Source organism: Hippichthys cyanospilos, chromosome 2, assembly GCF_059441005.1.
Source record: "Hippichthys cyanospilos isolate Australia breed blue-spotted pipefish chromosome 2, RoL_Hcya_1.0, whole genome shotgun sequence".
Classification (NCBI taxonomy): domain Eukaryota; kingdom Metazoa; phylum Chordata; class Actinopteri; order Syngnathiformes; family Syngnathidae; genus Hippichthys; species Hippichthys cyanospilos.
Genome location: NC_142370.1, coordinates 3,957,988 through 3,983,785, shown reverse-complemented (window position 1 = coordinate 3,983,785; position 25,798 = coordinate 3,957,988). Strand labels below are relative to the sequence as shown.

Genomic DNA, 25,798 nt, shown 5'->3' with positions numbered 1-25,798 from the left:
AAGGACCCCATAGTAAATGTTTGCAGAAACTAAACAAAAAAATTTAAGCCACAGGTGTCAAACTCAAGGCCTGGGGGCAAGATCTGGCCCGTCACATCAGTTTATGTGGCTCAGAAATGCAAATTTGACTTTCTGACTAAAATACCAAACTTGCAAGTTGTCGTCAATTTTTTTAAAAATGAGGAGAAAAAAAACAATCTTTTATTTATTTCCAATCTCTCTTTTGAACAATTTTTACCGGCCTCTAAATTTTAAAACTAAGTGTTTGACAAACACGCTTAAAATTTATTTGACTTCACGGTCATACCGGCACTCTGACAGAAATTAGAAATACAATGCGGCTCACAATAAAAATGAGTTTGACACCCCTGATTTAAGCTAAACATAAGTGCCCTTTTTGTTTGGAAACATATTTAAGTTGACAAGTATATTTGTTACTTCTCTGCTTCTAATTGCATGCCTTCTTCTACAAACTGGGTTAATTTTTATAAAATGAATGCTGCAGAGAGAATTTATATTATTTATTAATGGACACCTTGCAGGCAGGCCACAGACCCCTGGGGGTCCGCGGACCCCTTGTGAGAACCACTGCTGTCGGAAACCTTGCAGACTCCACCTCCTCCCCAACAAGTCTCCTTTAGGTACTGCCGATATCCAGCAGATGTCGCTGTCAGAAAGATGAGGTCAACATCCTTATGCATCTGCGGCCGTGACCGCACCGCGACGCAGAAGGCGCGGGTGTGTGCCTGTCACCCAAAATCAGCGGAAGGAAGAACGAGACTGTAGAGTTAGAGGAAACAGAGACGCTCGCTGGTGCATGCAGACATGGACCTGCGATCTGAGCTACTTAAGTCCATCTGGTACGGCTTCACAGCACTGGATTTGGAGAGGAGTGGAAAGGTCTCCAAGTCTCAGCTAAAGGTGAGTGACTTGTTGTCCTGGATCAGTATTTTCTCATTTAAGAGAATCTATTCAATTTTCCAGTTCCTCCTTCTCAACCTCCTAAAATAGAAATTGGCATTGCATTACAGTACTTGAATACCAATAATTTACCTCGCAGGTTTTAGCTTTTGTATACGTTTTACTTTTTGAAAACACTGTCAGAAAACATAATTTTAGTATGTGCCTACTTTGTGGGAATAGGACAAAAGAGAACATCTCCAAACAATGTGCATTTACAAAGTGGTCCTGTGGCACTGGACCAGTCAGAGCAGCTTTTTGAATTGAGTAAACAACACAACTAGTGTGTACATTGAAGTCAGACAACATGGAAACATGTTGGTTATTGTTCTCTGTTTTCAATGCAGCCTCTGTGTTTTTGCTTGACCTCATGGTGATTATGTCACTGCAACAACCTCCATCGTCCTCAGCCCCATGACAGGATTCACACGCATGAAGCCAGTGTACGACGGAGGCACTGTGCACTTCTGCTCGCAACTGTTAGCTTGATACTTTTTTTCTTGAGAGCAGACTTGAGACAGGATGTGGTTGGGGAAATTGAGGCCTTGCTGCATGTTGCACAATACTTTCAGGTGAAACACTCATGGAACTCTTATCAAATTAAAAAAGAAAAACATTATTTTACAGTGAAAATAATAATGAAATACGAATGGTGATAAAGTGGTTAATTACATGTTCCCTTGTGGCATGTTGTACATATTGTTGAACATGTTATGTGTTCCTCCATAATGAGTCGTCTGTGTGTTTTAGCAGTTTTTTTGTTTGTTGTTTTTTTACCTCTGGTCTGTCATTTACAGCAAAGATCCCCATCCACTGGTCTGTGGATCAACTGGTACCGGGCCGCATAGGGCGCACCCGAAATAATGTTTTGAACAGTTTGTTCATTTGTGCTTTGTTCGGTTTGAGCTTTGTTATTTGGCGCCGTCTCTGGCCGCTATTGATAGTACATTTTGTAGTGAGGAAGGATGGTGTGGCTTCAGTTGAGAGCAGCCAATGACGCACACGTTGTTCTGTCTCTGTGAAATCTGGTCCAAGAGTGTCTGTAAGTTGTACTTTCTTGTAAGAATGTTGTAATTGATGATAATATGCCCCAAATTAGTTTATTTACTGATCCCACAACTTGTGACTGTGGATAACGTGCTAGCTAATATTAGATATCTTCAGCATGTTATGTAGTGCTACCTCGTTAGCGTTTTCGTTTGTGCCACAGTGCCAGGTATTTCCCTTTGCTATATGTTTGCAAATGCAAATGTTTTGCATTGATAACTCATTTGCATTTAATTAACTTTTTGTAATGAAATGAATAGCATTTGAAAGTCAGTTTTATGATTGACATAATGTAATTTGTGTACACTTTTGTACATTTTGAGGAGGCAGCCTGATTTTTGAGACTCAAGCAAGCTGAGGGCCTCTAGTAGCTTATTGTTAATGCTGAGACCCCCTGTCCACAATTGAAAATCTCAAGCATTGATCGGTCCATCATGATCAATTTACAGCCCCGGTGGTACGTAGACTCCTCTTGTCGTAATTGGGCCATTGTTTTCGGAGGTTTACGCAAGCTGTAATCACCGGTCCGTCTGTCCATCAGCCAATTATTAATGGCACTTCAGTGTCAGGGGTTCATGGAAAAAACAGAGTAAAACAATGGCGCGGCCGAGTAGATTTCAATGAATTAGTATTTAATTTTCCCACAACACCCACGAGACAGTGGAAGAAATACACAAAGTGACAAAAAAAAAAGCAAAATAGATCAAAGTGTTTGCAGGAATTCCCCCAAAAAGTATTTACAAGAAGGGAAAATAGCTAAAATAGCATGTATTCTGTCGGGGCACTCCCCCTCTCCAAAATGGACTTCAGAACCCCTTTAATTACCCCTTTATCTCCTCCCTCTGAGCAAACTATTTAGGTCAGGGGTGTCCAAAGTTGGTCCTCGAGGGCCGCTGTCCTGCTTGTTTTCCAGGTTTCTTTTCCTGACACACCTGATTCAAATGATCAGGATCGTTATCAGGTTTCTGCTGAACGTGCTGATGAGCTGATCATTTGAATCAGGTGTGTCAGGAAAAGAAACCTGGAAAACATGTAGGACAGCGGCCCTCGAGGACCGACTTTGGACACCCCTGATTTAGGTCATAGGTCTCAAACTCCAGTCCTCGGGGGCCGCAATCCTGAATGTTTTCGATGCTTCTGTCGTAAACACACCTGATTCACGTTATTAGCTCATCATCACACTCTGCAGGAGCTTGAGAATTATCCCAATACTGTAATTTGAATCAGAGAGATTAAGAGAGAATTCAGAGAGCAGCACTGAAAACATGCAGGATCGCTGCCCTTGAGGACTGGCGTTTAAGATCTATGATTTAGGTGGTATTTTAAGAAAGTTTTCTAATAATAGCACATCAAATGAACGTTTTACATATATAAATCATATTTCCTATGTATAGAATCCTATTAGCTTAAAGGTAATTAGGTTATCCAACACAAATAAATGAAATAATAAAGTATGAGGACTTTGTGACGGTGGGTTAGCCCATTGTCATCAGCAATTTCCACATATTTCACATATGCTTAACTGAGACTTGTAAAGCAGACCAAAAACTTTGCTAATGGTTCGAGGCATCCTTTACTTTTAAACATTGTCAGATTATACACCGCAAATAGCAAAACTACCTTTTTCCAAAAATAGTCACTATACTTACATTCAAATGTGGAAGCTACATCTTTTTCTTGATATTTTGTATCATGTTTCGTCATATCCACTGTCCACAGCGTGCCGAATGTTATCTATGTCTGATGGGCTGAATAACATCACATAATATCTTCCATTGCATGCTATTGGTTCAACTGGTATGGTTAAAAATTCCTACTATGCTAACACCGCTGCTTTTTGTTTTTGTGAAGTATTTATCAGTGTTATATATTTTATTAGTGATACTCAATCTGATTTGTCCTTGCACTTGTCTTAAGCAGTGTTTGTGTTTGAAAATATCAACCTTGTGCATTTGCAGGTTTTATCGCACAATCTTTGCACAGTATTGTGCATCCCACATGACCCAGTTGCTTTGGAGGAGCACTTCCGCGATGACGATGATGGTCCGGTCTCCAGTCAAGGTTACATGCCCTACCTCAACAAATACATTCTGGACAAGGTGATTTCATTACAGTAATATTCCATAGCGTCATTACAATATGGAAGGGTGAAACCCGAAATTTTCAATGGGGAGTGGCCAGGTTATTTTTATCATACCATGCACAGTAAGGGTTTCATAAAATAATGCAAATACATTTATTTTAACAAATATATTTTCAATATTAATATGCAGTTAATGTAATGAACTTTGGATGATATCAGAGTCTAAGAATACTGCACATATGTATAAAATGGCAGTTAAATTCTAGAAAGCACAATTTATTCCAACTTCTTGGGGTTGCCAAAGGGATGGCCAGTGAGTGACCAGAGATGGCCAGGGGTTGCACAGTACATAAGAGGTTCCCAACAGCCGGTCCGTGGCCTGGGACCAGTCGATGGATCAGCTGGTATCTGGCCGTATGGGCCACAACCGAAATAATGACTTTTGGAACTGATTTAGTTCATCCTTTGACAGTAATAGAGCTGTGGTTGGTGTGTCTGGATATTTGTTTTTTGGCGCTGCCCATGGCTGCCGTTATTACATTTTGTAGTGAGGAAGGACGGCGTAGCTTCAGTGTCGGTGAGACACGTTCTTCTGTCTCTGTAAAATCTGGCCAACGTGTATCTGCTTCGCGAGAAAGTTGTCGCTTATGATAATAAGCCCAACATTAGTTGATCCAACAACTTGCGACTGTGGATAACATGCGAGCTAATGTTAGTTATATAGTGCTGCCTTGTATGCATTTAGCTCCTTAGCATTTTCTTTTGTGCAAGGTATTTCCATTTGGTTTATGTTAGCATATGCAATAATATCTTATTGTTTGATATGTTTAGCTAATAAACATTTTGTTTTGAAATGAATAGCATTTGTAATTTAGTTATATGATTGACTTAACGTAATTTGTGTACATTTTTGTAAGGTATATACACTGTACAATAGCCATGGGATGAGATACAAATTCCACAAGACGAGATATCTCACGAGATTCCACGAGAGTTCACGAGAACAAGATCTGATTTTTGCAAAATTTTCAAAATAAAAAAATAATTGCTGATATAAACTTACTGTTCTGTCCTCCCAAGATGCTAAGGTGGTTTTCGTCAAGGTAGACAGACAGCGAACAGCAAAATGAGGGCAACTTCTTTAATAGTTGTGTCGTTCTCACTCGTTTTAATTTTGTAAAACTGCAAAGAATATATACCAAACGTAAGAATACATATGCAAAAATCACATCTTACCAAATGTAGACAATGTAGACAACTGTGAAGATTAAATCAAACATACAACCACAAATAATGTTCTCTTCAATATGAAATGCTAATAGGCTAATGCGAAAATGCTAACAAGCCAACACATTCAAAGGCAGCACCGTTTAACATGCTGATATAAACTAACATTAGCCAGCTTATTAGCTATAGTGACACGAATGACCAACCATGGGCATATTAGGGTAAATAATATTCCACTAAAGAAAACGACTGACAGACACTCGTGGGCCAGCTCTCGTAAGGACGGACAACAAACGTGTGGCATCGACATAACTGCTCCCAACTGGAACACCTCCCCCTCCCCTTCAGAAATGCACTCCCAACAGCGGCCAGAGGCGGCGCCAAAAAACGAAAACCAAGGCTCAAGTCTAACTGTTTTAACTGCTCCAGAACACTTACCAATTTCAAAATATCTTTTGATTGAGCAGGCTGCAATAAACTAGTTTTTCCATATGCTGCTGCAATAACAAATGATGCAGCTGAGTTGAACAGGATGTCAAAAGAAAAAAAAAAAGACAAATGATAGAAGAAAAAAAAAATACTGTATTTTTCGGACTATAAGCCGCGACTTTTTTCCTCATAATTTCTTTTTGAGAACAGGTCTGACACTTTCTGTTGATTATTTTTGTGGACAAGTACTCAATAATTAAGTTCCTGGTTTATTTTTGTAAACAGATCTCTACTGTGATCCAAAAGATGACGCTTTATGTTTAATATTTTTCTGTGGACAAATATTTTTGTGTGAACAGGTCTGACACTTTTTTTGATTTTTTTTTTTTTTTGGTAGACAAATATTTATGAATAATTTCTTTGCATAACAGATCTCTTCTATGATCCAAAAGAGGACTCTTTATGTTGATTATTTTTTGTTGAAAATTGCAAATTGTCACAGTTATTGCAACGGGGCATGGCGTGTGGAGGCAAGGAAGGAGGGGGACCCAAATATGCAGGAAAACTGAGAGTGACTGGCTCAAAAATGAAGGTTTAATAATAAAACAAGGCAGGAACAAGTAGCCAAATAACAGACAAGAGGCCAACAGAACTAGGAACTAAGAATGAACTCACTGAGAATGGCAAGGTGACAGCATAACAGCAAGGACCAAAAATAAATAAATAGATTGATTAATAATAAAAAATAAAAAAAAAGCAAGCAATGACCAGACGAGAAATGAATAAAAACTGGGCACTTAAATAAACTTCACACTGCACGAGGAAACGCAAAACAGCTGGAGAGAGACAAAAGGCATGGGAAGCTATTGAATGACACGAGGAGGGCAGGTAAACAGGCAGGTGGACAAAATAAAATTAACGAGACACAGACAGGAAAGGCAGATGCAAGGCAGCATAAGGATGAACTTAAGAACGTGAACAAAACCCCACACAACCTCAAAAAAAAAAAAAAAACCCAACCAAACATGACACAAATGTTTGAAGCGTTCTACAGTTTAATAAGTCAAACACTGGTGGCATGTTTTAATTTATTATTTATTTATTTATTTTAAACCCAAAAAGGCTCCGCATTGGTTCAGGGGTACTTGGATAAAAACATATTTCGCATCACTGTAAAAAGGTTGAGAACACTGTTTTAGAGAATTGAGTTCAGGCCAAAAAACGTGTGGTGCTATCTTCAGGTTAAAGGGTCAGTCATGCAAAGTCATTTTTTGGAGCTGCCTTCAAAATCAGCCTTCAATAGTCAATATTTAGAAGCTTTGCTGTGATAGGATTGTTGTTTTCTTTAAATTGATTATGATAAGGAAAAAAAAAGTTTGCTCTGATTAGTAATTTAGTACAATACATCTCTCCATTTTGTTGCATGTAGTTTTCATCCATTGTTTTCATCGTTGGAATAGACTAGGCCAGGCATGTCCAAACCAAGTCCTCGAGGGCCGCCTATCTGGCATGTTTTGGAGGTATCTGTCCTCCTACCACACCTGATTCAAATGATCAGCTTATCAGCAAGCTCAGCGGAAGCCTGACAACAAACCTGATCACTTGAATCAGCTGCATTGGATGACGGAAACATCAAAAACATGCAGGATAGGTGGCCCTCGAGGACCGGCTTTGGACATGCCTGGACTAGACATTACATCAAATGTCCGCCAGACGTCCGTCAATCTGACACGCCTCCCTTGCCAACAAAAATACAAGCCAACTGGCTTTCATGTTTGTCTGCAAAGCTACTGAAACCTTAGACTATTAACTGGAATCGCTTTCAAATCAAATTAAATCCAATTATTTTTGTATAGCCCTGAATCACCGAAGTCTCAAAGGGCTTCACTGGTGAAAAGAAGTCATATCAGGACTTCTATTGGTAAAGAGAAGTCGTACAGAGACTTCTTTCCATCATAAGTACACAACAGCTAAACAACCCTGCTCAGATCATCCCAGAAGGGGCAGGAAAAACTCAAAAACCCCAATTTGTGGAAAATCAGAAACGTTCAGAAGGGATCACAGGTGGGAGGAGCCCCCTTCCAGGCTCAACAGGTTGAAGACGATGCTGCGTGTACCAAATACAGACAAATACAGATACACAATACAGGTTACAGAAACATATTGAGCCATATTGGGCAGGAAATGTCCAGTGCAGAGACATTAATGACAGCAGACAAAGCCATTGGGCAGGAACCTCCCCGCAATCCAGCCAGGTGGTCAATCCCCCCAAAAAAACAAAACAAAAAAAAATGCCGCAGGTGGTCGATCTCACAACCTGCAATGGTCGATTAGCACAGGGTCCAATGGTGGCGTTTACATCATCTCTCACCATCTAGCCCCCTCTCCGAGCCGGGAGAAGGGGGCAGGAAAAGAAGAGGAACGCTGCAATCAGACAGACCCATTAACTAAATGCTTGCATGCATAAATGTGTTTTTAGTCAGGATTTAAAGATTTCTACTGAAGTGGCTGAGCGACCTTCCATAGATAGGGCAGTCAATTGCTTCAAAGTAATTAAAATAATATATATATATATATTTTTTATTTTTAATTCCTTATATATATATATATATATATATATATATATATATATATATATATATATATATATATATAACAACAAGATCTTTTTTTGTAGGTAGTTGAAGGGTCCTTCAACAAGGAAGACGTGGATGAGCTGTGTTGGACTCTGACAGCCAAGAAAAACTACAAACCCAATAAGGGTTCAAACGCAGTTCTGGAAGAGCGGGATGCATTTCGACTTTGGTGTCTTTTCAACTATCTGTCGGAGGACAAGTACCCTTTGGTGATGGTCCCTGATGAGGTGGGTCTAAAACAGAGCTGGGTGGGGCCAAGTGAGAAACTTGATTGGTTGTTGAAGGTGTGTGGACCTTTTGGTGTGCAACATGCTAAACTTTATTGTGTTCCGTATTCATTCAATATTTTTATTTAAAGCACGTAAAGTGATGCTTGTTGTGTAGCTGTGTTATACTGTATATTGTTATGTTTCAGAAAAAAACTTAATAATAAGCAGTCGATGCTTACAAGGGTTTTGCATACATTGTAAAATGACCTTTTGAAGGCACCAGAAGTATACTTGTATGTCGTACGAGTGTTATGGCTCAAGTGGTAGAGTGGCCTTACTGGTGCCTATCCCAGACATCTTCAGGCTATAGGCAGGGCTCACTCCAGATTGGTTGCTAGCCAATCACAGAGCACACAGAAACACACAAACAAGGAGGCTAAAATATTGCATTGATTGTCAAAACATGACGACTTTCAATATGCCATGTTGACTGCCCTTCTAAATGCTTGCAAACAGAAGGTCAAGAGGTACACCCGATAGGTGTCCAATTTAGCCCATGCTATGCCATTCAACATTTTGGTTATATTGAAAACCTGACGTTTTATCATGCATTCCCCCGATTTTTGCAATAATCCTTTCAATGGCAAACAGTGAAAGGGGCGCCATAGAAATTTTTGTCTTGACACCCTAAAAGCAACCGAGGGGTGCAAGCAGGAAACTTATAACATTCATAAGCCTTTCAATGACTTTGATGATTGGTTCAGTCTGGACTCCCATAATACAAAAGTCATCAAAAGTCATAATACTTGTAATTATGACAAATTATAGATATATACCTGCGGTTGGGATCGTAACGCGAATTCACCGTATGGCGGGCAATCTAAACCTATGTTAATTAGCGTGTAATACCCCAGATAAAAACTTCAAAACTGTATATACTTATTAAAAATTGGTATCAAAACAGAATAGTAAATGCTACTTATATATAATATACATACATACATACATACATACATACATACATACATACATACATACATACATACATACATACATACATACATACAATTAAATTACCTCATAAATAAAAAAAATATAAAAAGTTTATTTACCTTTGAGTGACGCTTGTATTCCCATATTCCCTATTAAGGGTAGCCTAGGCTAAGATAGCTTAGTTTTCTTCATATTTCTTGATTATCTCCAACTTCCTTTCCATATAAATCATCTTCTTACTTCTCTCTTTAACATCACCAGCAATCTTGGGACTCATATATAACCAATTCAAGTTTGAATTAAATAAAATGCATAATAAATACAATATTGAAAGCACTCTCACACGAGATCAAGCCTTTAGGCAGCCATCTTTGTGACCCCGTGCGCCGACCAATAGCAGACCAGTATCTTTGTGACCTATCATGCTGATCAACAGTCGACCAGTATTTTGGGGAATCGAGACGCCGACCAATAGCAGACCAGCATTGTAGTGACGCGTTGCATGGAGGCATTGACGGCAACAGAAAATAAGTGCAATTACCTAAAATCGCCTGCAGATGGAGACAAAACAATACAAATACAACGGGGAAAATACCGTAAAGAAAGGACGAAAAAACTCAGTATGCATTTGTTTCGCAGTATTTGTTAAATTATAACAGTAGCTTTGTCCTTGGTTTTTGTCTGTGTTTTTTTTTCAACGCGAGTTACGTCACCGATCTGTTTCGTTTACGGTTGAAATAGCTCGTGCTGGCACGTGTGGCTAAGTGCTACCTCTGTATTCCTGCCACATCAGTGCCCTCTGAAAGGGTATTATCACTTATCATTATTATTATGGCCATGCTTCAAATTTTAAAAAAATGTGGACATACTGCTTTTTTTAAAAGAATGTTTAATGTGTGGTCAATCATAGATGTCAATGATGTGTAGCTTCTGAAGAAGAATAAAAGATTTTTTTTTTTTGACAAACATTGCCCAATATATCGCAATACAAAACGCTATATGCCTTTGCTGTGTCACAATATATTGCAATACACATTTAAGACACGATATCAGCACTAGCTTCTAGCATTCAAAACAAACAGATTAGCATTGAATAATCTTATCCGCTTGCCTTACACAGCTGTGAGGTATGGCAAGTGGATGTGACCATACAACGCAAATCTGTGTTGTAGTGTTATTTTTGTAAAATGACTAAACACGCATTGGGCCACATTTACAATCTGTATTTTTGGTGTACCAAAGAAAAAAATAAAGGTAGTTCAAAGCAATTTGAGTGAAAGTAAAAACATTGCTAGAATTCAAAATAATGATGTTATTAATCTCGGAGTATCTTTTTTTTTCCAACCCCCCACAGGTGGAGTACCTGCTCAAGAAGATATGCACAGCAATGAGCATTGAGCTCAATTGTGTGGAACTGGAGGACTTATTCTCCCAGGATGCAGTTAGGCAGCGAGGCATCACTGTTTGGGATTTCTTAGAGATGATGGATGCAGGAAAGCTGGTCAGAGGCAGTGAAATGGGTGTCATCAGCATGGCTATAGAAGATGTCTACAGAGAGATAGTTGGCGGCGTACTTAAAGAAGTAGGAGTCACGTGCATGGTCTGCTTCCTGAAATGCTACACTTTGTGTCTTGACCAAATGTGTGTTGCAGGGTTATTTGTGGAAGCGAGGCCAACTCAGGAGAAACTGGAAGGAGCGCTGGTTCACTTTGAGGCCAGGCAACCTGTTCTACTACACTGGGGAGGACCGCAAGGAATGCCAGGGCAACATTGCTTTGGATGGCAACTGCTGTGTCGAGGTGAAAGCAGCAGTAGTTTTTGCAATCAAATATTGGCTGGATTGCCATCAACTTTTGGGCTCCTAGTCACTGATGGTGTCCGACGTGTATAACACAGCTGACTTCAGTAGAGATTTACAGTATTTGTAGTTGCTCCCTGTCTTAGTCCTGGTTTCACTTCTTGGTGATAAGAGAATTCTGGGATGCGTTTGAAGTAACCAATGAATGCAGGCCAAATTTGCCAATTTTATCTGATTGGCTCTTGGCCAGGAAATGCAAAATACACGTTTTTAATTCCCTAATTAAATATGTTTTTTTTTTTGGGGGGGGGGGGGGGGGGGGGCGGGCTGCCCCAACAATACTTTGTTTCACTTGTAGTGTATGTGACACATGAAATTTAGACAAATTTGGACACATGATATATGAAACTCTGTAGTTGTAGGACAGGCAGTTATAATGAGAACAGTCATCAATCTTTTCAGAGTCATGTAAAGCAGGGGTCACCAACCTTTTAGAAACTGAGAACTACTTCTTTGGTACTGAGTAACACAAAGGGCTACAAGTTTATGTAAAGACCCTGATCATGTTATTGATTTCTCACAATACTTAAGAAACCGCTGAAATAAATATAGGGATCAAGAGATATATATAATTTATATGTCAAATATGCATAATTGTCAGATGAACCTGACAATGGTGTTGGGAAGTTCATTTCCAAAAGCACAGTACCATGTTGTATTATCCTGCTATAATCTTTTGCCTGCTGTCTGGCTTTAAGGTGCTCCAAGACCGCGATGGTAAAAGGTGCATGTTTTGTCTAAAAACGCTCTCCAAAACATATGAGATGAGCTCGTCAGACACCAAACAGAGACAAGAATGGACAACAGGTCAATTAAAATCAATATATCCATTCAACAAATGTCTTTAATTACATTAAGTTCATCTGTCATTTGCCCGCAGCCCTTCAGACGGCTATCAGACTGCACGTGGAGGGGAAGACGTCCCTTCACAAGGACTTGAAGCTGAAGCGGCACGAGCAGCGTGAGCAGCGTCAGAAGAAGCATCGGGCCAAGGAAGAGGAGCTGCAGAGGGTCCAGTCCCTTCAGGAGGAACGAGAGAGAGAACTGGCAGAGCTGGAGCTCTTGAGAGAGGCGCAAAAGCAGGCCCAGGTTCTCCTGGAACAGGACGAAGAGAGGAGGCGCCAGCAACACGAGCAGCTTCAGCAGGCCTTGGAGGTGCAGCTGCGGGAGGCCGAGGAGGTGAGCATAGCAGTAAAGGTAAGAATGTCCAAAAAGCGAATTGGCTTTAAGACATTTCCTTCCTGCTGTACTGGTCTCAAGGTACGAATCAGCATGCAGGCGGAGATGGCTCTCAAAGAAGAGGAAGCAGAAAGGCAAAGAAAGAGGATCCGCGAGTTGGAGGAGATGCAGAAGCGTCTAGAGGAGGCTCTGCAGCAGGAGATTGGAGCCAGGCAGGATGAGGAGGCCTTCCGCGTTGCTCAGGCAGGGTAAAGTCATAGTCACCAAGAAAATATGAGCATTAACCTTTCCTTTCTTTGGTCTGAAAATAATTGATGTTTAATTATGACACACAAGGTGGCTTCACCCTCCACTGTCAGTCAATGTAAATACTGTTGTCACTACAGTATTTGCATTGTACTCTGAAACAATCTGTCTTCATACATGCCCAATGTAAGATTCTGTATCGGTTGAGAATTTGATCAATGCCATTCAAAATGTTCCTAACATTACATTATCCCTTCTGCATAAGAAAAAGTAGGAAATGTTTTTTTTTAACATTTTTATATATAAAATCAAATGATACACTTTATGTTCAATAGGGGTGGGACATGATGATGCAAAAGAAATGTTGCTGTTTACTTGGCCAACTCTGTGTAAAATCTCTCACCCCAACCCCGAAATGAAAATCAAAGTAAAAATGTGAATGTCTCCTTCGATAAGGTGAGTATGTATTTACTCTTGCGTGGGGGGGTATGGGGGTAGTGAAGAGGGCCTGTTATCATCGAACACACACTTTGCAATGTCTCAATGTGATTGGCTCTTAGCCAGGAAATGCTAGATATACGTTATTGGATTCCCCAAAAAGGCAAAAACCTTGCTCGCTTGCTTCAAGCGCATAAGAAAATGGATGGTTTGATGGAAGGACTGTGGAGGTTAAAAAAATATTTGGAGCAAAATAATACTTCCTAGTGGACGTGTCTGCTAATTGCAGTCTAATTCTGTGTGTGCTCCCTTGTGGACATGATTGTTTATTGTAATCTAGTGCCGAGCAGAACACACAATATTCATTGTGGTTTGTGATTAGCAGTGATTCATTTTGTTTTAAGCTCATCTACTTAATTTGGATGTTGGAAGAATGTCAAGTCTAGCTTTTGCTTTTTATTGAAAGGCAAACTCAAACTCTTTACATGTACTTCCATAGTGTCTTCTTCTGTCTCCCTTTGCTTAATTGGTTTAGATTCACATCTTTTCAGTTGTATTTTATAGTTGTCCTATTAATTGACACCTTGAAGAGAAACACACATTTCCTATACCCATGGACTGTGTCCTAAAGGCGAGCCAAAAAAAAAAAAAAAAAAAGCTGCACTGAGCAGGGCTCAAATCATGAGAAAAAAGTTGCGACTTATAGTTCAAAAGACAGTACGTACCTATTTTCAAATAGTGATTGCTAAAGAATGGAATAAGCTCGGAACATACTTTTTTTCTGATTGAAGAATAGAACTTAATCTTTCATATGTCACCACGCCATGTTTGCAAAGACATAGCACACAATATTTTGTCAGCCTTGAAAAATGAGGGAAAATGCTCATTGCCTTTTGTGAAAACACTTGGCACTGAAAGAGTTAACAAGTTTGCCAGGAAGCGGGTTGAGTGCGTTTTGTCCAAACTGATTTTTTTAATCTTTCTTGGCCTTGGTTGATACTGTCATTTATTTAAGTGTTTTCCTGTATTTCATGATGTCATTGTATTTCACGATGGAGAGTGGATAGCACGTCCATCACACAGTTAAGAGACCCAAGTTCAATACCACCACGCTTTGGCTTTCCTGTGTGGCATTTGCATGTTCTCCCCATGCCCACATTTGCACTCTCCGGGCACTCCGGCTTCCTCCCACACCCCAAAAACGTGCGTGGCAGGTGTATTGGATCCTCTAAATTTTCTTTAGGTGTGATTAGGAGTGTGAATGGTTGTTTGTCCCTGTGTGCCCTGCAATTGAATGGCAACTAGTTTAGGGTGTCCCCCGTCCAAAGTCAGCTGGGATAGGCACCAGTAAGCCTGCAACCCTAGTGAGTATAAGCGGCTATAGAAAATGGATGGCTGGAATTCATTTTTTTAAATGTTTTTTTCTATTTATATTATTTCCGAACACCACTTTGAGAATGTCCGCTCTAAACACTTCATACTGTAATTTTCCCTGGTATAATATAGCAGACGGATCATATGATGGATCATTGTTGTGGTCCTGACCGATTGCGGAGGATAACAAACTAACAAAACTTTATTGATGCTTTTTGTTCTTGGGTGTTGTGGTCTGGGTGCAGGTTACTTGCTGAAGAGGAGGAGAAAATGAAGGCACTGATGACCCTGCAGGAAGAGCAGAAAGAGTATATCCTGAAGACGCAGCGGGAGAAGCAGGAGTTAAAACAGGAGATGGAAGCTAAATCCCTAGCCCTGGATGAGGCACAGAGGCAGCTTGAGGAGGTCCGGGCCAACAGGCACAGGGTTGACCAAGATGTAGTGGTGAGCAAAAAATATATGTATGTTTTTTTTCATACTTTTCACAGTTACATTTGTGCATATAATCACATTTGTCACATTGTCTGTTTAGTTTCTTATTAATTAAATATGAATTTTACGGTACTGACAAGACAGGAAGTACGCTTCTCATCGTTTGCCTGCCGTGCCCACTTTATGATGTTATTCTATGCCGCCGGCTACGAAACATCATGGAGTCATCATATTGACCGCTTATCCTCAAGAGGGTCAGAGAGTGCCCGAAGGAGCCAAAAATTAGCGTTTTACTGACATTAAAATGCAAAACAGTGTTTAAAGATCACACTCACTGATGCATGTTCCTCAGCGCAAATCGGTCCCCGTGGGAACCCAGTTTTCATTACAATAGATCTGCCAGCGGGTGGCTGACATTGAATGTCCGGCTGTGTCCTCCCAAAGACACATTTTCGCCACTTTTCACACACTAAGGTCAAGGTGCACTCATTCTTGCAAGGCTGGTACAGGGGCGGTGGAGGGAAGATACAAAATTCTTCTGTCGTCAAGTTTTTCTGCTCGGAGGGCGCAGAACAAGCAAGGAATGCTTAGAAATGCATCAGTGAAAGAAAACAACACTTCAAGGTGCTTAGGGTGAGAAATCAACATTGGAACATTAAAAGCTCATAAAGGTTGACTTTTCATGACAGGTCCCCTTTAAAATGTTTAGTTTTTTCAATTTAGTAATTTGATTGAACATATTTCTCCGAGTACAAGTCGAATTTTTTTCGCCTCATTTTAAACCACCATATTTGGGGGGGACTAATAGCTGCATAACTCAAAAACAGACCAATTTTCTCCACATATCTGTGTTTGAATAACATTACCATATTTCTCCATGTACAAGTTGACTTTTGTTTTTCTCGTTTTCAAACCCCATATTGGGGGAGGGGGGTCGAATAACATGAATTAGAATGCAAAATAAGTAATATCCAGCTGCAGAAATACACAATCCCGCCCGCATTATGTTGCCGCTTTCTAAGTATTGATTTCTCCTTGGAGTAAACAAACAGGGCAAAACTCAGATGCTACAAAGGAAGCAGTAAACTGGAGGAAAAGGAAGAAACCTATTACTTTGTTACTGTGGTGAGTGACATGAATGAAATGTATTTTATTGACGGTACAAAGTATGAAGCTGAAACCACGTCTATTTGCGTGACATTGCCATATGTCACCTAGTCAGAAATTCATGACCGCCCGCACCGGCTCAGGGTCCGTCTAGTTTTTGAAGCTTGGAATCAGATTTCCAAGGTCCCTGCGTTCGGCCCAAGCCCACAATGCAGGCAACCCCCTTCGGCCCTCCCACAGATAGTAAACCCATTGGAAGTGGGACATTTGTTATCGAGGTACTTGTCATGCTCTGGCATGGTAGCATTGGGATAGGACCCAAAATGCAGGGAGGCAGAGGAGCGAGGTGTGCTCAAAATTGTAATGTAATTAGAGCAACCTGGTTAAATAAAACTATCAAAAAGGATGGGATCAAAAATGACTTTGAAAGTAACAACAAGACCGACAACAAGACTAGAATGCAGGACTTGTACAAAACAGGGAAGAAAACCTTGGGAGACTACTATCTGTTGACAGTGATGGAAAGAACAATGTCCCGACAAGAACTGGAAGGAAACAGGAAAATAAATACACCCCAAACTGGCGAGACAACGATGAACAAGATACAGTTGGTGCAGGGAGCGGATTGGCTGACACAAGGGAACAGGTTGATGAGGACAGATGGACACAATCAAATTAAAAAGCTATTGACACCAGAAAACATAAACTAAGAACAGTAACTAGACTTGAAATTAAACCAAACCCAACTCAAGGCACAGAACATGACAAAAGATAACAACACAATCACCAAACATAGCAACTCTCTACTTAGAGGTTGACAATTTTGGCCAACATTCAAGAAATGCTCTTTTATTAAGAGGTATTATTAAGAACTCTCTTTGCTAATGCTAAGCAGTGGAAACACTGAAGACACTAACCCATGCCTTTTACCTCTGATATACAGGCTGCTCAGAGAAAACTTCGCCAAGCAAGCACCAACGTCAAACACTGGAATGTTCAGATGAACAGACTTATGCGACCCATTGGACCCGGTGGTGAGTTTGTACTTAATACACACTACTGACAAGCAGTGCATATGGAACAAATTAATACATTGTATGCTGTTGAACTCTATATTTCACTTTCTGTATGTATTTGCATTCAAATCACCAACTTTGAAGAAACATTGTACCGTATTTTTCGGACTATAAGCTGCGACTTTTTCTTCATGATTTGGGCCCTGCGGTTTATAGTCCAGTGTGGCTTATCTGCGTTTTTTTTGTTTGTTTGTTGTTTGTTTTTTTTGTTTTTTTTATTGCTAGTCAACAGGAGACAATCCACCGGTCAAGAAAATGTGTGTATCTGTTCAAGGTCTCAATTTATGGAACAACCATGAAACAGAACTGAAAGGATGTGAATCAATGGCTGAACTTGAAACAAGTTTTAAAAATAAATTATTAAAAAAAAAAAAAATGTCTAAATTGAAAAAGATTGTGTATAAAAGTTTGTGATGTATAAATTTGATATAAGGTATATTTGATTGTATTTAAATATTTATGATCGTATGTATGAATTATCTGCTATGTGTTTGTATGTTCACTAAAATAATCTAGCAATTAAACATTGGGAGACAGAAGAACATGCTTTCAAAGAAAGGATTTTGAGTTTGAACTGCTATTTAACTCTGCAGTATTCTGTTGGTGTTATGTTGAAAATAATCCATCCATGTTCGCATAAATATGTTGGTGCTAAAAATGCAGGCATGTTGAATATGTTAAAGAGAGGGTGTTGCTGTTGCCTGGCAATTATTTTTTTTTAAAAATAATTATAAAAACTTAAAAAACCTCCATACAACATCTTTTTGCTTGAGTATCTGATGTTACTACCTACGGTTTATAGTCCAGTGCGGCTTATCCGTGACAAAAATAGTTTTTTTGCTCAATTTCTCTTGCTGCGGCTTATATACCGGTGCGTCTTATAGTCCAGAAAATACGGTAGATAGTTTACAGTATATACAGTAATATAGCATAGACATAAAAAAATATATAAAATATATGTTGAAGGTGAATAAATTACAATTAAAGTGTTCCCTTGCTACTTCACGCATCATCTTTCGTGCCCTCAGTAATTGCACTCCTCTGACGTCAACCTAGAGCAGTGGTTCTTAACCTTGTTGGAGGCACCGAACCCCACCAGTTTCATATGCTCATTCACCGAACCCTTCTTTAGTAAAAAATAAAATATGTTTTTTTTTTTTTACTGGTGCACGAAATAAACAGGAAGTGATACACTGGCAGCGCGTCCACTCCTTTACAGCCGTTTTACAATGTGGGTAAAAGTACCAGTTACCCACCGCCATGTCGTGATTCCGTAAGGCGATCGACCCTTTAGATCTACGGCCGCAGGAGCTTATTTGCATGGACCGGCGCTCGGGAGATAACGGGCTAATTACGGTGTGTGGTCCCGACTGAGAAGGAGGTCTCACCCTGCGGCTTATCCAGCGACCTCAAAGCGGACCAGTAGGAAATCTCAGAGCAGGCCGTTTTCATTGACTGTGCCCACTAACTGCAGACTAGACTGAGGGGTGGACCTCTGCGGCGGAGGCTCCACCGAACCCCTGAGACTGACTCACCAACCCCTAGGGTTCGATCGAACCCAGGTTAAGAACCACTGACCTAGAGTGAAGCCTGTAGTTGACCAAACATATAACAGGAAGCAGACATTATACTCAAAATTCCAATTAATTACAACAGCGCTGTGTTTTGTACTGATTGTATTGCTCCTTCCACGCCTTCTCGCATGTGAGGTGGGGACTGCTTGTTGAAGGCAGTCAACAGCTTGGACAATATCGACTGGTTTAGACAATCAGTCAATCAGCTCACGGTTACTCCTACAAGATACTTAATTGGTTAGGAGTGGATTACAACAAGGGGGCAATGTACTGTATAGAACACTTCCTGCACCATAAGCTGTCAAAACGGTGTGCACCAAAAGGGTCTACACATCACGTACTGGGCTTTCTGTCCTTTTTTTTAATCCTCATCATACAAATATCCACATGTCAAAAACTGAATTATTTTTATTTTCTGTTCTATATATGACTTGTGTGCAGACAAAAGACCTTTGTTGAGAAGCTCCCTACCATCCTTCCAGATTCCGAGCCAGAGAGATCCTGGACTGAATCTTCGAAGGGTTTCAGGAACCGAAGATTGAAAAGACGAATGTTAAAGGTTGATGAAGACCTCAGATGTGATGCGGATTTAGAGAAACATAACACCCACACTTCTAATAGAGACCTGAAATTTCCCTAAATGCATGATTCATGCAAGATGCATATCCAAGAAATCGTTGGTATTTTAACTGGAGTAGTCCAGCATTTAACACTGAAGTGACAGTATCGAAATGTTTTGATGATGCACTGTATCAGTTTTAGTAACAGTGAGATCTGATCCGAACACCAAACACGCCTCAGTGCCTTGTATGAATGGAACTGCAAACAATTAATTACATTATATGTACATGGTGCATCTGAGCTGAATTTTGAATTCATGGCAAAGACTGGAAATGCAACATCTTGGTTTTCTCATTTTAATAAATTTTAAAAATGTAAAAAAAACAAAACAAAAAAAAAAAACATTTTTCACTTTGTCATAAAAATTAAGTAAGTGATTACCGGTATATATATATACAGTGGGCCCCCGGTTTACGAACCCCCACTTTTATGTACTTTTCATCTTACGACGTGGACTGCGGCGTTTTTTTGTCCCCCTCTTACGGACAAACCTTTCGTCTTGCGAACCATCTAACATGCCGGTCAGTGTGTCCGCACTATGTTTTTGGCTTTGCTGCATCAACAAAAACAACTTTTCTCGCATGTCATGGAAATGCCGATATGCTATTGGTCGATTAAGGTCACAGTCACGGTCTCAGTCACGGAGATGCCAATATGCTATTGGTCGATTAAGGTCACAGTCACGGCGTACATAGAAATCTAGGAACTGATACCCTACTTCGCGGGTTCCAGACTTCGCGGGGGGTTGACAACCCCCATTAACCGCGAAGTAGAGGGGATCACTGTATACTGTGTATATATATATATATATATATATATATATATATATATATATATATATATATATATATATATATATATATATATATATATATATATACATACAGTGGGCCCCTGTGTTACGAACTTAATCCGTTCAGCGGCTACGCTCGTACCTTGAACTGCTCGTATGACGGGCAATCCAAACCTATGTTAATTAGTGAATGCGTGCAACGCGCGCAAAAACCTTAGGTAAAAACATCACGACTTTATACACATATTAAAAATTAGTAACATAATCTACAGTACAGTTAAATTAAATAACATAAATATACAAAGGAAAAATGACATTTACCTTTGGGGCGACGTGACTTGAGCTGGGTGGAGGCGGAGGGGAGCAGAGACCAACCCGCAGAATTTATTGATTTATTTTCTTAAATGGGAACTTTTCTCAAACTAGAACATATCACCAGCGATTTCCTTCTCTTTAATCCATAATAGAAGAAGCCTCTCCATTTTGTTGTCGACTGAGGTCCGTCCCCCGGCAAGGAAAGTCTTGCCCTTAGAAGATTGCCGAGCGGTTACGGCCATACACACGAGCAAGGTTAACTATGTGTGCGCCTCCTTCGTATTTTTTTTATTATCTCCTGCTTGGTTTCTAATGTCATCATCCTCTTACTTCTTCCTTTACCGCCACTTGCAATTTTAGAAGCCATGTCTAACAGATAAAGTTTGCAAAGTCTTCACAACATTCTTTCCTTCCGTTTTTCACTCATTTTCTCTCCTTCCTTCTGTCTCGACCAGCTGTGCCATCAAGCTAGATAAAGGCGTTCGGCCAATAGCATATCGGCATTTCTGTGATTGACGTGACGCTGGCCAATAGCATCTCCGTGACTGACTCCGTGACTGACTCCGTGACTGAGACAGTGACTGTGACATTGTAAGAGCAATATCGTTCTACGTTGCCGTGACAAGCTTTAACTACTAATTTTGATGACGTGGCAAAGCGAAAATATATGAACAAATACAATGGCCGGCATGTCAGATTGCTCGTAAGGCGATTGGTCTGTGCATAAGTGGGGGACAAAAAACTCCGCTTTGTTCCCGCTTCCTGCCTCCCTTCTGCAAGCCCTGTTTTTATTTATTTTATTTTTTTTCATTTAGGGACATCTGGGCTCCATCCCTTGAGCTCTTGGATGGTAGAGTATACCTTGGAATAGCATACCTCGCCTCCGCTGTCTGCAACAACATTCCTGGGTCCGTTTTTCGATTGTGATAAGAAGCAAAGCTAAATTTTTAAAGGACCTGTATCATAGTCCTTTCCACGGTGAAATATATGCATATAAATGATGACATTTTATCTTTAGCACATTGGCGATTTAATTTCTTTCGAAATATGAGTTTTTTTTGGTGACGATATTTCTAATCAGGAAAAGAAACACATTTATTGAAACTGCCACTTAGTGTGTGGCTGCCAAGCCCTTTTCACATCATTGTTCTACAGCTGACCAGCCATGAAACAATAACAAGGAAAAAAGCTAACATAACCTTAGGGTATGTAAACTTATGTGCACAATTGTGATTTTACAACATCAAGAAACTCAAAAGTAGATGTAAACAGTCCTTCACATCGAGAAATGTAAGATCTTAGTAGCAGTAGAAAAATAGCCCATCAAAGCAGTCTTTACTAGCCCAAACCACATTTTCCCCACTTTGATATTTTCTGCAACAAAACTATGTGACTAAATGAAAATATGTTGTTTACTTGGCTGACTAGGTGTAAAATCTCTTCTCCATGCTCTGGTGCTAAATCAAAAGTAAAAAATGCATGGCTGCTCAAATAATGTGGATGTGTGTTTACTCTACATGGGCGGTATGTGGGAGTGGTGAAAATGAAGTACCCAGGTGTTCCTCCTCGCTCTGACGTTATCAAGTAAGAGAATGGATGTCCTCTCATTATCTGCTCAGGTAGGGTGTTAGAGAGTGCAGGAGCAACAAGGAATGGAAACGGCAAGAGATAGCAGTAGATTCAAGATTCAAGACTTTTATTGTCATATGTATAGTATTATTACACCACACAATGAAATTCTTATTCTGTTCACCTGAGCAGCAGACTACAGTCCATATTTGAGAAAAAAAATAGCAATGAAAAATTAGCAATAAATAGCAATAAACAAACAACAAACAGAAACAATGGTGCTAATCATATATTGCAAAATATCATGTAGTACAAAATATTTTTTATGCATGCAGTAAGAGGCAGATTAGTGCGTGAGGGATTTGTTGAGAATCCAGACAGCTTGTGGGTAGAAGCTGTTTGCCAGCCTGGCAGTCCTGGCCCTCAGGCTCCTATAGCGTCGGCCTGATGGCAGCAGTTCAAACAGATCGTTTTGTGGGTTTGTCTTGTCCTTGTCCTCCGCAGAACCCTGGTGTGGTAAAGGTCCTGCAGTGAGGGTAAGGCTGCGCCAAAGATGCACTGTGAGGACTTGATCACACGCTGGGGAGCCTTCCTGTCTTGTGCTGTGCAGTTGCCGTAACAGACTCGGATGGAGGTGGAGAGGACACATTGATGAATAGTGGTGGTTTGTGCTGCTCCATCTGCCGCCTTGGGACTATGATCAGTTTTTTGGTTTTGTCCGTGTTTAGGTGTATATTGTTGCTGCGACACCAGGCCACAAGGTCTGCCACCTCTTTCCTGTATGCTGTCTCAGCCCCACCAGTCATCAGGCCGATCTATGAATGTAGTTGTCTGCATACTTAATTATGCTGGTGTTGATTTGGGAGGCGACACGGTAATAGGTGAAGAGTGTGTATAGCAGGGGGCTCAGCACACAGCACAGTCCCTGTGCTTACAGTTCTGGTGCCGCTGGATGTGCAGTTGTGAGCTGACTGATTGGAGTATGCCTATGTGGAAGTTCAGCAGCGAGTTGCAGAGGCATTATTTTTTATTTATTATTCAACATATTTATCTATGCTTTTATTTACACATTTGTTTTTCTATGTATTTTTAACTAATTAATTTTGTGTACAGTAATCCCTCATTTATTGCAGGGGTTACGTTCCAAAAATAACACGTGCAAAGTGAAATCCGTCAAGTAGCCAGCTTTATTTTTTTATTGTTTAACAATGCAATACTAAACTATAGAATAAAACCAAAAATCAAAACCTGTTTTAAAGCCCCAAATTTGTTGAAAACAATCATTTTAATATCGTAATACAAAGTTGGAAACATTATCACTCACGTATTTCACAGTCCCAGCTATGCCTATTCATCCTGAACCCGCACATTGTTATGAGTAATTGTTGGGCTCTTTCTTTTTCTGAGCAAGAAGAATTTTATAAACGGATATGCCCGGACATCGAATTAAAATGAAGCCTCAAGATCTGGAGTGCAGGACAAAGGCCAGGTGTGGCTCTATGGCAGTAGTATGGATGCGCAAGTTGTCTTGTAATTGAGAGTCCGATAGCCGCGCCTCACACGGCTCTTATTTAAGTTCATAACCGAGATTGTCTTCTCACAATAATACGTCGACCCAAACAAGCGTAGCATTTTCTTACCAAATGCTCGAATCTCTCGGACCTGTCCCTATCCAGGTGTCGGTAAAAGTTGTGAAATATTGCTGCTGTGAGATTAAACTAGCTTCAAGATGTTAAAGTTTCTCGCTGCGTTCATTACCTGTAATCTTGCCATATATGTCAGCATGTTTTGTTTGGTAATGTCACTTCACATAGAACTCTTTAAAAACAGCCACTGTCTCTTTACAAATGAAGCAGGAACAGTTGTGAAGAAATAGTCCAATTTCCACTCATCCTTGAACCGTCGGCCCTCACAGTCAACTTTCCTCCATTTGTTGATTGTCGCTATTTTAGAAAGTTAGGGGCTCATACAGTCAATTACTCATATACTAATTTGCTGTTCCTAATTGAGCCTATGATGGCAGCAATTAGCACACGCACATAACAGCGCTGCTGCCTAATGTATTCATTCTCCATGCGGGCCAGACGTTATTGATTTTATTACAGAGGCTGCGGGCCGGATGGAAATCGACCACGGGCCGCATTTGGCCCCCGGGCCGGACTGTGGACATGCCTGACATAGTGTGTGTGTTTGCTCTCGGCACGCCTACGAGTCACGTGATCGGCTCCCAGAGCCCAAGCTGTCAATCAATGTGCTTACTAGCACGTTCGCACAAGGCAGTTGGAGGAGAGACACAGGAGAGGAAAGCAAGCTTTTGGGTCCTCTTGCCCTTTGTAATAAATTGATAAGTGAGAAACCAATACAGTACAGTGTCGATATTTTATTTCGAGACAACATTAAAGCCCCTGAGCCATTCAGAATTCAGAGCACAACGCGCTGTGTATATATATATATATATATATATATATATATATATATATATATATATATATATATATATATATATATATATATATATATATATATATATATCCACACTGTAAAAAAATCTTTGAAGCAGCAAACCCGTGAAAAGTGAACCGCGATACAGCGAGGGATTACTGTATTGCATGTGTGTTCATTTTTACCTTTCTTGCACCGTCCGACTGCTGTGTCACGTGACTACGAACTGCTGCTATTTTAACTGTTCGATCGATTTTTACACGTGTTGGTTTTTGGACGCTTTACTGTCGTAATACAAGTCACCAGTGAAGAGCAACGTGCAGTGATCGACTTTAATGGAAAGAAGCCAAGCCAGAAGGTTCATCGGGGCTGAAACCGGTATTTCCTTAGTGTTTGTGCAAATGCCTGAAGATAATAATCGTGTGGATTTTTTTTTAGGTTACTCGTATTTTATTTTAATCATCTGCCCCTCTAACCCACTGTATTTTCTCCATTCTGATAAATATTGATTTTGAACTACTGTACTATATTGTGGTTACACACACATACACACGGGCAACATTTTTTTTCATTCAGGTATGACACTAGACCGCAAACATATTTTTTTTTACATTTTAATTTAGTATTAAAATTTAAATATTTTTATTTGTATTCATTACGCTAGCTTTGGAATCAACGCTATGTTTTGACTAGTCATTTTTTACACAAGCTTCTGTATTTAATACTTTAACCCTTTCACTACCGTTGGGACAACGTGTCCCACAGCCACAGCTTTTCAAAAAATGACAGTGGCTATAGGAAAGGTAGCAATAAGATAAAATGGTATCCCATCGATTCATTACACATCCATTTACAGATTCTAATGGCATTTGGCAACTTTTCAATACACAACAAGCCAGTGCTGAGCCCACTGTCAACAAGGTAGCTTCTGTTGTTCAATTTCTCCTCAATTAACCAACTATGTACTACTGCGGAAATTTATTGATATTATGTTCTATATATGTGTACAGTATTACTATAGCTTACACTGATCACTATGTAATTTAGACGTTTTGGTGACCATTTTCACTTCTCTGGCACGTTTCTATTTTTATTATCATTATTATTGTTGTTAGAATTATATAATACCGATGGGCGAAAAAAAAATCCAGGGCCTGAAACCTAATCTACGGAGGTGGGAATTTAACTAA

The 25,798-nt window shown here is 40.0% G+C and overlaps 1 protein-coding gene and 1 long non-coding RNA gene across 3 annotated transcripts; one reads left to right on the top strand and one right to left on the bottom strand.

Moving 5' to 3' along the window:
• Window positions 1–61: 61 nt before the first annotated feature.
• On the top strand, window positions 62–20,271 carry LOC148426917 (differentially expressed in FDCP 6 homolog). Its single transcript, XM_088408479.1, has 11 exons — window positions 62–921; window positions 3,966–4,106; window positions 8,424–8,609; window positions 10,939–11,166; window positions 11,237–11,383; window positions 12,141–12,249; window positions 12,323–12,621; window positions 12,703–12,869; window positions 14,925–15,123; window positions 17,162–17,252; window positions 19,310–20,271. Exons 1-11 carry the CDS (start codon window positions 826–828, stop codon window positions 19,408–19,410), a joined length of 1,764 nt encoding a protein of 587 aa, XP_088264605.1. The 5' UTR covers window positions 62–825; the 3' UTR covers window positions 19,411–20,271.
• LOC148426918 (uncharacterized) lies at window positions 530–5,699 on the bottom strand. 2 transcript variants are annotated; one of them, XR_015864867.1, is made up of 4 exons: window positions 5,572–5,699; window positions 5,154–5,272; window positions 832–1,002; window positions 530–746 (listed from the first exon to the last, which is right to left on the bottom strand). It is a non-coding gene; the product is annotated as an uncharacterized LOC148426918 (long non-coding RNA). The 2 variants fall into 2 exon arrangements; XR_015864866.1 differs by having other exon boundaries at window positions 530–1,002.
• Window positions 20,272–25,798: the final 5,527 nt, after the last annotated feature.

Bases quoted from the DNA above. Each gene is read 5' to 3' on its own strand.
- LOC148426917 (XM_088408479.1), top strand. From the start codon at position 826: ATGGACCTGCGATCTGAGCTACTTAAGTCCATCTGGTACGGCTTCACA. The intron at 15,124-17,161 runs GTGAGCAAAAAA...TCTGATATACAG, and splicing joins GGGTTGACCAAGATGTAGTG to GCTGCTCAGAGAAAACTTCG. The intron at 17,253-19,309 runs GTGAGTTTGTAC...ACTTGTGTGCAG, and splicing joins GCGACCCATTGGACCCGGTG to ACAAAAGACCTTTGTTGAGA.